Below are 16695 nucleotides of genomic sequence, written 5' to 3'. Positions count from 1 at the left end.
CTTTGATATTTTAACTAGGGCTGTCAAAATTATCGCGTTATCGGGCTGTAATTAATTTTTTAAATTAATCACGTTAAAATATTTGACGCAATTAACGTGCATGCTCTGCTCAAACAGACTAAAATGACAGCAAAGTGCAATGCCAACTTGTGTTTTTTGGAGTTTTGTCACCCTCTGCTGGCGCTTGGGTGCGACTGATTTTATGGGCTTAAGCACCCATGAGCATTGTGTAATTATTGAAATCAACAATGGCGGGCTACTAGTTTATTTTTTGATTGAAAATTTATTTTTATGATTAAGAGGGGTTTTAATATAAAATTTCTATAACTTGTACTAACATTTATCTTTGAGAATGTTAATAATGTTAATGACACCTTGTTGATTTATTGTTATAAAAAACAAATACAGTACTTATGTACCGTATGTTGAATGTATATATCCATCTTGTGTCTTATCTTTCCATTCCAACAATAATTTACAGAAAAATATGGCATATTTTATAGATGGTTTGAATTGCGATTAAGATTAATTCATTTTTAAGCTGTAATTAACTCGATTAAAATTTTTAATCGTTTGACAGCACTAATTTTAACCTTAATATAGCATCATAAACATTTTCATAGATAATATATATAAATTTTTTAAAACTTTAATGATTAAGTTTCTTACTTTGTATAAAAAAAATTCAGGAAAATGTAGTGCGCAAGCATGCAGCTTTCATTACTGTTGCACTGTGTTCATAATCAAAGTTTTTTTTAAATAAAGTTATTTGGGTCCATAATGCAACACAAAGGCAAGACAAAAGATGGCTACAAGGTAAGATTGTTTGGCCTTTTTTTCATATTGTTAATAGTTATGTTAGGTTTACATATCCCTACTTCCCCACCGTAGGTGATCATTACCATAAACCATAATGTGTAATAATACATTTTTTAGACATTAATCAATTAGATATTTTACTGCAAATAAAATATTCAGTAGCTCAAACTGTTGATGAAGATAAAATATTGAGTCATCATAGCATTCTGCTATTTTGAGCTAGCTTTGGTAATTGTCTTTCATTACCGTGATGCATAGCTTTCATGAGAATTACCTACAATGCATGTAGTAACGAACTTGTGATCAAAGCTGTGATCAGTTATGGATTCCTCACCCATGATTAGGTTAAAAACAGCTGTTTGACCTAAAACAAGTTTTTTTTTTTCATTGTAACCTCCTTGTCATGAAGAAAATTCCTGCCATGATTATTTAGATGGCACATTCTCATAATGCTTCATAGCAACTAACTTACATCTTGCAACACCTGATCTGCTCCAACAATGTAGTCTGTGTGCGGATGGAGACCTGCAAGTGCAGCTGGTGAACTGGGTTCCACATCCTTCAGAAAAGAAATGCGATCTTAGTTATCGGGCACACAAGAAGTAGAATTTGAAATCGTGATTAAAGTCAATATGGTCTCGTTCTCACCAGGACGTGCCAAACATTTTCATTGGCTCCTTGGAAGCTGCAAAAGCGAACGCTGGCCCCCAGTAAGCCTTGTCCGCCCCACATATTGCTGGGTGTCACCTCCAGCTCACGTATCATCATGCTCTTGGTGCTGTACACTTCCATGCTCACCGCTTTCTCCATATTGGCTTTCAGTACCTCCTTCAGTTGGTCGTTTTCTACATTCTGACACATTTATTAAATTCAAATTCTGTTACAGATCTTTTGGGGGGACGGGACACATAATTGCTAAAATTTACTTGTTACATACAGTGGTTTGCAAAAGTATCTGAACCTTTCGGAATTTGTCACATTTCTGCATAAAATCACCATCAAATGCGATCGGATCTTTGTCAAAATCACACAGATGAAAAAACAGCGTCTGCTTTAAATAAAACCACCCAAACATTTATAGGATTTCATATTTTAATGAGGATAGTATCCGAACAATGACAGAAGGGGGAAAATAAATAAGTGAACCATCATATTTAATATTTTGTGGCCTCCGCTTTGGCAGCAATAACTTCAACCAGACGCTACCTGTAGCTGCACATTAGTCTGGCACATCAATCAGGACTAATCTTGGCCCATTTTTCACTACAAAACTGCTGTAGTTCAGTCAGATTACTGGGATGTCTGGCATGAATTGCTGTCTTCAGGTCATGCCACAGAATCAAAATGGGGTTCAAGTCTGGACTTTGACTTGGCCACTCCAGAACGTGTATTTTGTTCCCTTGAAACAATTCTGAAGTTGATTTACTTCATTGAATTCATGAATCATTGTCTTGTTGCAGCATCCATCCTCTTTTTAGCTTCAACCGTCTGACAGACGGCCTCAGGTTTTCCTGCAAAACATCCTGACAAACTTTTGAATTCATTCGTCCATTGTGAATGCAAATTGTCCAGGTCCTGAGGTAGCTAAACAGCCCCAAATAATGATGCTCCCTCCACCATGCTTCACGGTGGGAATGAGGTGTTGATGTTGGTGAGCTCTTCCATTTCTCCTCCACACGTGACGTTGTGTGTTACTCCCAAACGATTCCAACTTTCGTTTCATCAGTCCACAAAATATTTTGCCAAAACTTCTGTGGAGTGGCCAAGTGCTTTTTTTGGGACATTAAACGAACAACAATGTTTTTTTAGACAGCAGTTGCTACTAAGCAACAGTGCCAAACTTTCTCCATTTGTTGACAACTTCTCTGACTGTCGATTGATGAACATCCAGACTTTTAGAGATGGTTTTGTATCCTTTCCTAGCTTAATACAAATCAACCATCCTTGATCGCAGGTCTTCAGACAGCTTTTTTGAGCAAGCCATGATGCATATCAGACATTGCTTCTCATCAAGACATTTCTTATCAGGTGTGTGTTTTATAGTGGGCAGGGCAGCTTTAAACCACTCATCAGTGATTGGGCACCAGTGTTGTTAATAACGGCGTTAGAATATAACGGCGTTACTAACGGCGTTATTTTTTTCAGTAATGAGTAATCTAATTAATTACTTTTCTCATCTTGGCAACGCCGTTACCATTACTGAGGCGGGAAAGGCGTGCGTTACCATGCGTTACTAAGTTGGTTGAATAAAAAAAGTCAGAGAGAAACGGACTCACGGAGACGAGAGAGCAGAGCAGGAGTGGGGAAGACGCCGTTGCAACCGCGATGCCAGGTGGCTCCAATAATACCTGACTGTAGCCATTGCCGACAAACTACGCCCACATGACACGGTAGATATCATATTATAGAACTAGATGCAATTGACAGACACAGCTGCATTGGCAACATGTTTTAAGGACTACATGCGTTAGTAAACAGCCGCCATCTTAAAGCAGTAGAACTCTCAGGAAGGCTCTGATGTAGTGATCCTTCCTAGCGAACCTAAGTAACTTTTTTTTTTTTTAAATCTAAAATGCTCCTAAATCGGCAAAATCTTAACTTAAATCTATCTTTAAATGATTAAACAGTTTTAAAACTTACACATGTTTAAAGTAGACAGAAGGGAACTAATGCAATAACAGGAGCAATTTTAACAACTTTAACGGTTGATTCACAACTTTAAATGACTTCCACACATAGCAAAGGTTACTATCTAGTTATCGCAATACCCTTGTTTGTAGTTAAGTGGAGGGTAAAGAATTGGGCTAGGGCCAATTGTCCCCAAAACCCTTTAAACTTCACATTGCATGACCTGTTTTTTTTTTTTTTGGGTAAAAATTGGTTTCAATCGCTCTTCAAATCTCCTTAGGCAGAGGGTTCACTTACTTATTGTTCCCCTTTCTGCCATTGTTTGCATGCTATCCTCATTAAAATATGAAAACCTATAAATATTTGGGTAGTTTTAGTTAAAGCAGCCATTGTATTTTCATCTTTGTGATTTTGACAAAGATCAGATCACATTTGATGGTGATTTCATGCAGAAATGTGAGAAATTCCAAAAGGTTCACGTACTTTTTCATACCACTGTATTTGCCTGCAGGCAAAAAATTATGTGCAGCGTACTTACCAGTCTTTTGTGGTCGAGTGACACAATGAAGTCAAAGAACGGTTGCAGTCCACATTTTTCTGCAGGGGAATTTGGCTGGACCTGCCAAAATCAAGTCAATTGTACAGTAAAAAAAATCAAACCTGTCCCAATTAAGGTTGATATTCATGGAAATCAAAACACAATACAGGAACTGTAGTACCGATTCACAACCCCTAACCTGTGATGAAGACGAGTAAAACAACTTCCCCTGTTTACGAAACTATAACGACTAGTGCTTCAATGATTAGTCGATTAACTTGAGTAATTCGATTAGGAAAAAGTTTCGAATTAAATTTTGCCGCTTTGAGTATTCGTTTAATTAAAGTATCGTTGTAATGGTTTGTTTTTAAAGTGTTTACATTTAGTTTTACTGATTTGGGTGGATACACTGCCCTCTAGTGGCAACAGTGGATTTGATTTAACTCATTTCACATGGCTGAATCCAGCTGCTCCCTGTTAAGACCAATATAAGCCAAGTTTTTGTTTGAGCTAATGTTTTTTTAATGCATTCGAAATGTAGTTTATAGGTATATTTAACATTTTTTTGTGGGAATATGTTTTTGAACCTTTTGTTAAGAGCATTATTAAAAAAAAAACTTTAGCATTTTATAGCATTTAAGCTAGCGGACTTCTGCTATGTAAGTTAGCCGATTGTTCTTTACTTAGATTCATATTTTTTTTTTATACCGTTTAATGTAGGGCTGCAGCTATCGATTATTTTAGTAGTCGATTAATCGATGAACTATTTAGTTCGAATAATAAAGTATTCGGATAAGGAACATAAAAAATTAAAATACCTGAGCTGAGCCTCAAACGGTATAAAAAAAAATTAAAAATGAGGATCTATGTACAACAAAAGAACAATTGTCTAACTTACATAGCAAAAGTCAGCTATCTTATATGCTATCGAATGCTAACTTTTTTTTTTTTTTTTTTTTTTTTTTACAATGCTCTAAACAAATGGTTCAAAAATTCCCACCAAAAAAACGGCTAAATATACCAATAAACGAAATTACGAATACACTAAAAAAAAAACTTTTGTGCAACTTATATTGGTCTTAACAGGGAGCAGCTGGATTCAGCTATGTGAAATGAGGCAGACTAGAGGGAAGTGTATCCACCCAAATCAATAAAGCAAAATGCAAACACTTTCAAAACAAACCATTACAATGCCACTCGAAGCAGCAAAATTTAATTCGAATCTTTTTTTCTAATCGAATACTCGAGTTAATCGATTGATCGTTGCAGCACTGGTTTAATGCTCAGCTCAGGTATTTTAATTAACTTTTTATGTCCCTTATCCGATTACTCGACTAATCGAACTAACTAGTTCATCGATTCATCGACTACTAAAATAATCGATAGCTGCAGCCCCAATGACGACTATTACAATAAAAATGCTTTAAATGACTACTAAGTGAAAACTGAGATATGTAATAATAGTAAAGTTTTTTTTTTTTTTATTATCAAAACTGTACGCTTGCTTCAGCACAGAACAGTAACTTTCTTGAGTTATAATTAAATAAAAGCTCGTAGAATCACTTAACACAACTTTATAACGAAATAAAAGGAAAATGCGAGCAATTTCAAGTGTCACCTCGACACGTTCGACCGGTACAACTACTTAGTAAGCTGTTACAGCAGCTTATCTGCACTACGTCGCCACATAACCAAATAACCCAAGCAGAAAAACTGTGCCATCAATTCTTACACCGTGGACGTGATATCCATACGTTGTGCCATCGGATGCATCCGAACTCTGTGTCAAACCCATCTCGTTAGGGGACTAAGACACATAAATATAGAAAGAAAATAAAGCGACGTAAAATGATCACATCTGACAGTCCGTGGCCATTGTCAGTCTCCAGTCTGACGCGCCTACAGCTTGTTCTGCGCATGCGCATGCAGTCGACCATTTTGAATGGAAAACTACGACAACTACCGTGGGACAAAATAGATAAATATTTTCTACGCAATGTCGTTTTGTCCGATTACCAAAATTACTTAAATTTTGTTAAATTCCGGATTCATTGAGAGAGAATTTCTTAGAAATATTCATTTTTTTCTTCATTATTCGTCTGTTCAAGGTCAAAGGTTTACATATACAAAAAGTGCTATTTAAAGATCATGAGAAAAGTCCAGATAATGAGGTCATGGCTTTGGAAGTTCTGATTGCATTTACTGACAACATTTCTATATTAGGGCTGTCAAAATTAGCGCGTCAACGGGCGGTATTTATTTATTTATTTTTAATTAATCACGTTAAAATATTTGACGCAATTAACGCACATGCCCCACTCAAACAGATTAAAATGACAGCAGAGTGTAATGTCCGCTTGTCACTTGTTTTTTGGTGTTTGGCGCCCTCTGCTGGCGCTTGGGTCCAACTGATTTTATGGCTTTCAGCACCATGAGTGAGCATGGTGCAATGGCGTACCGCAAGCAACACGTCACTTCCGCTCATTAATATTCATGACAGTAGCTACTGTTGCTAAGTAAGGACAAGCCACCGTTTGTCCCTAATAGGTAATGAAAGGAAATCGTGTACGAAGGAGATGTTTACAGAGTTAAACCTACCAATTCTCTCCGAAAATGATGTGTGTTGGTGCCAAATTCACTGGCAAAGATGTGGAAGAACATAAAAATGTTCAGTTAAAGAGATGGCTTTAGTGTCGAAGGCTGAAAAAGACGAAAAAAACGAGTCGACCTAAGCATAGCTTTAGCTTTTGTTATCGACGCGACTGACAATGACATTCTCCTGTTTCAACAAGCTATCCTTTACCATCAGCCCTGTCTTTCTTATATATCCTCTTGTTGTCCTACGTCTCTTACCGTTCTTGGGGGTAATTTAGTTAGCTTTGTGTAGCGATCGCAAATGCTACTCAGTGACAGCCAACGAACACTTTTAATTTTTTCATTGATAACACATCTTAATCCTATAATTTATTTACACTTCCCCCTTACTAAAGTTGTTTTTTTATATATATAACAGAAACGGTAACAATGGCAGTCAGATACCATTGTAATTCTTTTCAGGTCATTCAATGTCAGACAGAAGCAGTACGGCACAACGTTACTGTACTACTGTACCTGTACTGTGCTAAAAAAATTAGTTAAAAATATAAAAATGGCTTACCTCTTTGTCCTCTGAAAGACCATGCCAACCCAACATAATGTTTACTGCATATGAAACGTGAATGGATTCGCCGAGCTGGTGTTGAAGTCCGCGCAAGTTGATTCGGTCTTCACATTTTTTCCTCTCGAGTTTTTGGTTTCCGGAAACGTATGAAGAAAACATCCTTCATGTGTCGTAATGTCTAGAGTCGTTTCTACAAGTTCCAAAAAAGCAATGCGTGATCGGCATGTTCGTTTTTGAAAGATTACCGGAGAAAAGTAGCACTTTTTACGTTGGGTCTATGCGAGGGCGGGTCTATAATGTCCCACTTCGGCTTTACTTCCGCTTTACAATGCGACGTCACGGTCTAAAAATAGCCTGCGTGCGGTACGCCATTATTGACATCAACAATGGAGAGCTATTAGTTTATTTTTTGATTGAAAGTTTTACAAATTTTAATACAATGAAAACATTAACAGGGGTTTTAATATAAAATTTCTATAACTTGTACTAACATTTCACTTTTAAGAACTTTTAAGCCTTTCTATCCATGGATCGTTTTAAGAGAATGTTAATAATGTTAATGCCATCTTATCGATTTATTGTTATAATAAACTAATACAGTACTTATGTACCGTATGTTGAATGTATATATCCATCTTGTGTCTTTTATCTTTCCATTCCAACAATAATTCACAGCATCCCAAATGAGATGTTTCAGCGGTCAATGAGGAATCTCAACAGCAGATTTAAAGAATGCAATTTTTTTTAAAAATAAAAAGGTCATACTTGTTTTTAAATAGTATGTTTTAAAGCTTCAATTAGTATGGATAAAATATTGGTCTTCCATCACCCTTGTTTTTATTAGATTGTTAATAAGTTCTCATTTTTTTGTGTGTCACCCTGTATAAACAATTAAACATCACGGGAATATCCAGCAATCATACCACTCAGGAATGAGACGGGTTATGTGCCCAACAGATAAAATGTTTTGGTCCGAAATGTGCAGAGATAGCTTTTTTCCAAGGGCCTTCTGTGTTCTCAACACTGGACTGCACTAATTGTTTCATGATGCTGCTATGTAGCGACTTTTGCACAATAATTTACTTATTGTCTATTATTTAGTAGTATGTTTAAAGTGCCTGTGACACGAAAAAGCATGTTTATTTCATAATACACGCGGTATTTTATGCCCCTGAATGATATGGGCCGCTTGGATGTGTGTGGAAGCGATCGCTATTTTTATTTAGTTTTTTGAATCCCGCGCCATGAAAATGAGTGACTTCCGGCTTCGGTCTTGCATTGAGGAGGAGGGCGCTGTGATGTGTACGGTAGAAGACTTCACGCTACAGTGTACTGTTGTGTATGAGGACGAAGGATTCAGCTGATTTTGCGGATTAATACGTTTATTTTTTGCATCACGCCAGCCAAACGGCTGCAGAAAAATCATTCTGTATGAGGGAGAGGCGTATGCACCGTTTTGGAGTTTCAAAAGGTTCCCATTCACCGTGGATATTTACTGTGGGACCATTGGACTTATGAGGAAGTGAGTAAACATCTTGTTTTGTATTATGTCAAATACGAATACAGCGATTACAAAGTAAACACTACCAGTGTTGTTAATAACGGCGTTACAATATAACGGCGTTACTAACGGCGTTATTTTTTTCAGTAGTGGGTAATCTAATTAATTACTTTTCTCATCTTGGCAACGCCGTTACCGTTACTGAGGACGGAAAGGCATGCGTTACTATATTGGTCGAAAAGTCTGAGGGAGACGGACTCACCGAGACGACAGAGCAGAGCAGGAGTAGGGAGGAGGCAAGAAAGTTGAAACGCCGAACAAACGCGATGCTAGGTAGCTCCAATAATACATGTTGTAGCCGATAGCCTTCAAATTACGCCCGCATGTTATGGTAGATATGGTAGACATGGTAGATATCACATGTACTGTATATAGATATAACTAGATGCAAAATGACAGACATGGCACTAAATGCGTTAGTAGACAGCCGCCATCTTGAAGCAGTAGACTTTTTTGGACGGCTCTGTTGTAGAGAACCTTCCTAGCGAACCTAAGTAACTTTTTATATAAAATACTTCTAAAATCGGCAAAATCTTGACTTGAATCTATCTTTAAATGATGAAACAGTTTTAAAACTTTCATATGTCGAAAGTAGAGAGAAGGGAACTAATGCAATAATGGGAGCAATTCTAACAACTTTTAACAGTTGATTCAGGGCAAAGGGTAAATTAGAGTAAAGAATTGGGCTCGGGCCAATTGTACCAAAAAACTTCACATAGTGTGGCCAATGTTTTTTTTTTTTTTTTTTTTTTTTTTTTTTGAGGGGAAAAAAAAAAAAAAGTAATTATCACCAATTACTTTGCCAAGTAACTAATTACTCTTACATTCAGGTAATTGAGTTACTAACGCAATTACTTTTTGGGAGAAGTAATTTGTAACTATAATTAATTACTTTTTTTCAGTAAGATTAACAACACTGAACACTACAAACTTCCTTTAAATGAAGGACTACTTACGTTTGATCATTGATAGGCATGTAAAAAGGTCTCCTAATGCTAATTAGCAGCAGCACGTTAGCTGCACAACAAATCCAGCCACCCTCCTCCGGGGAACGAACTGTAAATTGCTCTCCGCCGGGCGGTTTGCCGATCCACTAAGACAATCGACAACCGGGTCGTCATGTCAAATAATCCAGGATAGTTATGTGTGATTTTCCACTTCGAAGACTTTGAAACATCACTCGGTTCGGGTTAGCATGTCGGCTAGCTGTCACGGCTTCTGGTTTGTTTACATTTTCCGAAGCCGGGGAAGGGAAATGACATATGTCAGATTTAGGTGTCATAAAATATCGTTCGGGAGGTGCGACAGTAAAGGTGAAGTCGACATTTTTGACCATTATGGAGTAATTTTGCCATGTCGTCCTGAATAAATGCATTTTTATTATTTCATATTCCATTCAGCACAAGACTGTTATTTGTCATGAACATGCCATTTATTTCGCAATTGGGGAAACTACTTGGATAAAAAGAATATCCTGTAAAAATATTGAAGTAAAGAGACAGAAACAATGACATTTTGCCGCTCTCTTCGTCGCGTTTTCCTCGTTGTGAATAGTTCCCTCTCGACGGGCTGACTGGTCCTTCTCAAGCCATTTATATAGCTATTGGGGAAAATACTTGGATAAAAAGAATATCCTGTAAAAATATTGAAGTAAAGAGACAGAAACAATGACATTTTGCGGCTCTCTTCGTCTTGTTTTCCTCGTTCTGAATAATTCCCCCTCAATGGGCTGAATAGTAAAACCGATGAGCCCAGTCTACCGCTGACGTCATCCACCTGTTGGGGACGCTAAAGCCCTATAATGGTAGGTTTGGCTAACCGGCAGATTAAAAAACTAATTTCTCGTCATCTGTGCTTTTCTAAATTGTTGTATATAGTCGAATCGTCTCAAAATATGATTCTAATTCACATAATAATGCCATTTAAGACTTTTTTTCTCGTGTCATATGCTCTTTAAATTGTTCAAGTTGTGTGTTATTTTCCTGTCCTGTGTCTTGTGGGTGTTTTATGGTACCACAGAGTAGCTTTTCCAATTTCGTTGTTTGCTCAGCTTGCAATGACAATAAAGAAATTGAATTGTCTCCTAAGCTCTAGAAAAGACAGTTTTGAGGAGCAAAATTTTACTCTGGTTTCCACTAAATCTGAATAATCTATAATACTTTGTTGTTTTAGGTTGACCTTTTAATTTTCATTTGGTTTATTATTGGATTGTTTTATCATTTCTTTTGGATGATAATACTTATTGGTCTTGGACATATTTAAGTCATCTCAAAATGTATGTGTCTTCGTCGATATTTTGTTGACGAAAACTCAAGACTTATTTCGTATAATTTTAGTCTACGTTTACAAAAATGTTTTGGTCTCTAAAAATGTTTTAACTCCAAAAATGAATAAATAAATGTTTTCAACTATTTAGAATGAACATTGAGAGACGAGCACATATCGTAGCGTCTATGGCCAACTAGGTGATCACACACACTCAGCATGAAAACAGAACATTATTTTCAATTAATTGTAGCCCCCTGGACGCCAAAAACTGCATGTTAAAAAAAAAAAAAAAAAAAAAAAGTTGTACGAGTTTCGAGGACACTCGCCGTTAGCATCGGCCTGTTAATGCGAATGCTATGCTAACGCTACTAGTTACATTTAAGTGTGTGATGATCACTCAGCATAGACCTTTAAAGGGTAAAGCAACATTGCATATTCTCTCTGACCAAGAAAACAAATCTTACCGTGTGTGCAAGCCTGCACGGAGACTGGAGACAACACACTGGTGAGTCGGGAAAGCTGGGGGTGGGGGGGCGCAGCACGCCAAGAGTGACACAACCAGACACTGCTACGATGCAGGCTAACTACACATAAAATGTCACACATTGTGAATACGTGATGAAAACAATCGCGCATTTTCGTCTTGTTCTCGTCTCGTCAGACGATAACTGGCATCTGTCTCGTTATGTTTTAGTCTCCCAAAGCACATTATCATCTCGTCATTGTCATGAAAAAACTGTTTGTAGACGAAATATTTCCGTTTTCGTCATCGTTGATGAAAACATCACTGCTTTAATATCAATAACAAATCTTATATTGTTTGTTACGTGGCTTCCAGTCACAAAACCAAACTGAATTTAGTCAATTACATCATTTACTGTTAACTGTTACATTACTTGAGTATTCTTTTCACCGAACACTTTTTTACTTGTACTTGAGTACAATCTTTGGAAGACTAATTTTACTTTTTTTGAGTACAATTTCTGGTTAGTCTACACACCCCTGGTAAACTTTAAAATAAAAACATCCAAATAAGAGCGAAGTACATACCAGCCATATTGCTGATATGTTGAGAAATTTTTAACCACACGTGAATAAAATGTAACATGTTTAAAAGTAATATTTAAATCAGGGTTAGTGTTTGTTTTGTATTTTAAAAATGTATTATCTATTATAGTCAACTAGTTGAAAAAAAAAAAGAAAACAGCTTTCTTCTCTCCACTTGAGCCGTTCACATCTTTGTTGTGACTTTTTGAGTGACCATGAAATGTAACAGATACAACACCTTTTGGACCGGTGGTTTGATAAATAAATAGTTCCATTTATTACTTCAGTACATAAATATATTGGAAGGCATGTAAAGAACAATTCATTAAAGTCATGATAATGACTCATCTTTGACACAAACGTAAACAGTTGTTTTTCTGTATTCCATACACTGCATATAAGTTATCTGCTTATAATACAACCAATTGTCATAATAATTCTTTTCTATTTTGTAAGACAGATGCTCATGCCCCGAGTGGTTCATACAATAAAGGATATGGCATGATCCAATCCAATATTTTGTAGTGATGGTAAAGGGAAACTAAATTGCAGTCAAAAAAAGTGGCATTACTCATAGATATAGAAGTGAAATGAAAAATTAGCTCAGTAGATAAAAACAAAATTACATTTTAATTAGGGCTGTCAAAATTATCGCGTTAACGCGGGGTAATTAATTTTTTAAATTAATCACGTTAAAATATTTGACGCAATTAACGCACATGTCCCGCTCAGACAGTATTCTGCCTTTTGGTAAGTTTTACAGCAAGGTTTTTTGTGCTGTCTAACAGCGAACTCTTGTGGTTGCTTTGCGACATGGTTTATTGCTTTCTTGCCAGTTCAATATGGCTGCATGACGTCTCGGGCTGACGCCTACGTTGTAATGTTGTGCTTATATGATCCTTGGACAAGATATGTCCGTAAGTATGGTTGTTGTAAAGAATGTACATTTTATGTTAGTAAGCGAAATGTTATATTTTTTGTATGAGACGCTTTTTGTTTATGTTTAGTGAACCTGTATAGCGTGCTAAGCTAACGTTGTTGCTAATGCAATGCTTGTGTACTTTTTTTTTTGTAGTTTCACTACAGTCTAAAGAGGACAGTGGTTTGAGGCCATTTTATTAATAAATTAGATGAAAAAGGAAGAAGTCTGATTATTAAGGCGTCGTTCACTAGCTGTCTAGCTTTGGAGAAAGTAGACGCTTCGGAGTGAGGACAGCATAGACAGATTTAAATGACAGTAGAGTGAAATGCCCACTACAATCTACCGTATGTTGAATGTATATATCTATCTTGTGTCTTATCTTTCCATTCCAACAAATTATTTTACAGAATATATATATAATTTACAGAAAAATATGGCATATTTTATAGATGGTTTGAGTTGCGATTAATTGCGATTAATTACGATTAATTCATTTTTAAGCTGTAATTAACTCGATTAAAAATTTTAATCGTTTGACAGCCCTAATTTTAATACAAGGAAAAAAATACATAAAATTAACAACTCATTTTATCAAAAATGTACCAATAAGTTCCTTTCAAAGATGATCATGAGGCTGCCCTGAGATAGGCTCACTCAGGCCAATCAGAGACTCCAAGAGGTAGGTACTTGATTCAACCTGTGGCAAATAAACAGAGCTGATCAGCTGAAGGTGATGAAAATTGTCTGAGTGTCTGTGTTCTTTGAACGAGCTGTGCGGCGCCCCAGAGGGATAGTCGCTATCAAAGAACTCCAGGTCGGATTCTGAAGAAAGACTTGGGTCCATGTAAGTGCTAGATGAATAGTCCAGTGAAGGCGAGGGAGTGTTTGGATAACCTTCAAGGGAATCCTCATTGTCAAAGGGCTCCTTTGCTTGGTTCGCATTTTCATCAAGATAATCTCTCACTGCGACTGGGCTTTTATGGTCAATGAATGTGTTTTCTGAAAGAAGTCCCGTTCTGTCGGGACTTGTGCTGTTCAAGTCACAGTTGCCGCTGTCCACGGTCAGTGGGGCTGCCAAAAGTCTCACTTGGTGAGACACGGTGTAATTATTATTTTCATTATCAGAGATTCTAAGAGCACATGGTGCTCCTTTGTGATTGGCTGGGAGATGACATTCATCGCAATCCAAAGAAGAGCTGGAAAATTCAGTCATGTCACTACTGCAGCTGTTCTCTTCAACCACCGGGATGAAATTAAATGTAGGGCTGGTAGGAACAGTATGAGTGACATTTTCTTCCATTGAAAAATCAAATGAATACCTTTTGTACTTTTCATTCTTTACAGGATGGGTTTCATTCAAATCTTCAGGCTTAAGAACATCTTCTGAGAGGTTCATTTCGGTTCGCAGTCGCTGCTCTAAATTGAGTCGCATGACGGTGTGGATGTAGTGGGTCCGCACACGCTTGGAGTCAAATTCGAGGTGTCCCTCGGTATTTCCACAGCCGTCCTTAGTGCATCCACACGGGAAGCTGAAGCGGTCCACCTGTGGGGGAAAGGGACCACACGAGGGTGAGCCTTATATCACAGATGTCAAACACAATGCCCGGAGGAAAGATCCAGCCCGCAACATCATTTTGTGTGTCAAGTGACTGTAAACCTTGTGCTAATATAAAATGTAGAAAACATTTCTAGAGTTCTCAATGAACGTTTGAGGACTACAGAAATCTGAGAATATTTACCGCCACCCCTGCCCCCTCAAAAAACATCTAAAGTGAATATAAATGAAAAAAGAGTTTAAGATTTTTTTTTAAATAAAAAAAAAAAATACAGAATATCTACTGTTTTGCCCGTTTTGCTTTTTTTTTTTTGTAAATGTACATGTAAACAAATGGGTGGGAGGAATAAAGCCCTCCCTGTCAAACTAAATTGGATGCCTAGCCTGGTCAATGACAGTGCAACTTGAGAATTCACAGCCAGTCCCTCCAGTTGAAATGAATTGGATGCCTATCGTTGTCAATGGCAGGCAAGGAGTTAAAAAAAATTTAATTGCCTCTTACCTCATAGTAATATGAAACTCTACAGTAACGACAATGTAGATCTTTTTGTATTGGCGCATTTCTGATCGTTTCAATATTGATATTGCGTAGCACCCCCCCACTGGTGGTAGTGTTATCAAAAGGGTGAAAACGAACCCGTTTCCCCCGATTTGACGAGGTATTTGGCTAATTGTCAAATACAGTACAATGCTAGCAACACTATAGTGAACCATTAGCATTACAACACAGACATTTGCCTGACATAACAGTGCTAATCAGTGGACGTCTCAAAAATTTGATTTTTGCACCAAAAATAAGTACACAATGTTTAAGGCCAAATCAAAAGAAAATTAATGTAGGCAGGTTATATATACAGTGTATCACAAAAGTGAGTACACCTTAACTTTCCCAGCGTTATTTCGTTGTGTAAATGCTTTTATAATGATCATAAAAATATGTAGATTTTTAAACATGAAGAAAACTTGCGGTTTTTTTTCTGCCAACTGAGAATTTGTTACGAAAGCCACTTTTTTTATGCACACAAAGGCAACACAAATGTGATCCTTTTGAATCTTCTCTGTGTGTCAGCAAAACAGCATGTTTTTTTTTGTTTTTTTTAAACTTTCCCTGTGTTATTTCGTTGTGTAAATGCTTTTATAATGATCATAAAAATATGTAGAATATTTAAACATTAAGAAACGTTTTTTTCTGCCAACTCGAAGAAATGAAAATAAATTGCTGCTGCTGTGTTTTTTTTCCCCGCGTCACTCCAATTCGGGCCTGCAAATCTAGTTAATTGATCGGGCTCGGGCCGGGTCGGGCTTCAATACCAGCGGGCCGTGTCGGGTCGGGCTGGATTTTTTTAGGCCCGATCTAACCTCTACTATCTCTCTGCTCTCTCGATTGCAAAAAACTGATATTCCCTCATGTTGAAACAGATTGTTATGGCTGCTAAAATGCTGCTACACTTCATTTTAATTCATTATTTTTTATTGTTATGTGGTAGTTACTGATTGCATTTCTAAGTTTATTGCACATATATAGTGGGCTAGGCCTGCATTTTACTTTTGTTCTACATTGCAATTTAGTTGATGTTTTGTTTGCAACTGAACTGATCCCTGGATTGATATTGCGATAAAGATGCTTCTGCACTACAATATTTTCTTTGTCGCTTTCTTTAATATTTACTTTAATATTTTTATTGATGGGTCGTTTTGACTAAAATACAGTGACTGTTATTACTGATTTTGCACTGGAGTTTAGATGTTGCACTGTGTGAAAGGCTGCTACTGTGTGTAAAAAAAAGAGAAAGCCCTGGTCTCAATCAAAGCACTAATTAAATGCTGTGATTTAAAAAAAAATTTTTTTTTTAATATATATACTGTATATCTGAAAGTATTTTCATTTGACTTCAACCAGGGATGACACAAAAGCCAATAAAAAGTTGTTTAACCCTTTAACACCTAAGCCTATTTTGGCCGAATTTGCATGCCTTTGATGTTGCCTTTATTATTTCAAAGAAAAAACTGTTCACAATGGCCAAGTTGGGTCCCTTTTTCAGGATACCTTGAACTTCATGTCCAAACTGTTGTTTTCTTCACTGACCAACTTTAATCCACATTTTGGATCCAAAAAGACAAAAAAATCCCCAAATCCTTTTTTCAAAATTTGTAATGTTGAAGTCCCACTGACAACCAAACATGCTCGACCAACCGT

At 36.8% G+C, this 16695-nt stretch overlaps 2 protein-coding genes and 1 long non-coding RNA gene across 5 annotated transcripts in view; 1 reads left to right on the top strand and 2 right to left on the bottom strand.

The window, feature by feature from the left end:
* The window catches only part of gorasp1a (golgi reassembly stacking protein 1a), a 29594-nt gene extending 23715 nt beyond the window's left edge, over positions 1 to 5879 (bottom strand). For all 3 annotated transcript variants that reach the window (XR_009066916.1, XR_009066917.1, XM_057856786.1), the window contains exons 1-4: positions 5718 to 5879; positions 3986 to 4066; positions 1468 to 1671; positions 1292 to 1378 (exon numbers count right to left, since the gene is read on the bottom strand). Coding sequence is in view for 1 of the 3 variants with exons in the window: in XM_057856786.1 (XP_057712769.1) it covers positions 1292 to 1378; positions 1468 to 1671; positions 3986 to 4066; positions 5718 to 5780 (435 nt within the window). In the remaining 2 variants the exon portion in view is untranslated. The remainder of the gene's footprint in view (positions 1 to 1291; positions 1379 to 1467; positions 1672 to 3985; positions 4067 to 5717) is intronic.
* LOC130929555 (uncharacterized) lies at positions 778 to 16619 on the top strand. The gene is made up of 3 exons (XR_009066918.1): positions 778 to 816; positions 14069 to 14202; positions 14288 to 16619. It is a non-coding gene; the product is annotated as an uncharacterized LOC130929555 (long non-coding RNA).
* LOC130929553 (cysteine/serine-rich nuclear protein 1-like) overlaps positions 11962 to 16695 on the bottom strand; it is a 24122-nt gene continuing 19388 nt past the window's right edge. The window contains exon 5 of the mRNA XM_057856785.1: positions 11962 to 14486. Within this exon, the coding sequence (XP_057712768.1) occupies positions 13560 to 14486 (927 nt within the window). The 3' untranslated portion in view covers positions 11962 to 13559. The remainder of the gene's footprint in view (positions 14487 to 16695) is intronic.

Source organism: Corythoichthys intestinalis, chromosome 14 (genome assembly GCF_030265065.1).
Source record: "Corythoichthys intestinalis isolate RoL2023-P3 chromosome 14, ASM3026506v1, whole genome shotgun sequence".
In the NCBI taxonomy this organism is placed as follows: domain Eukaryota; kingdom Metazoa; phylum Chordata; class Actinopteri; order Syngnathiformes; family Syngnathidae; genus Corythoichthys; species Corythoichthys intestinalis.
This window is presented reverse-complemented; position numbering and strand designations above follow the sequence as displayed.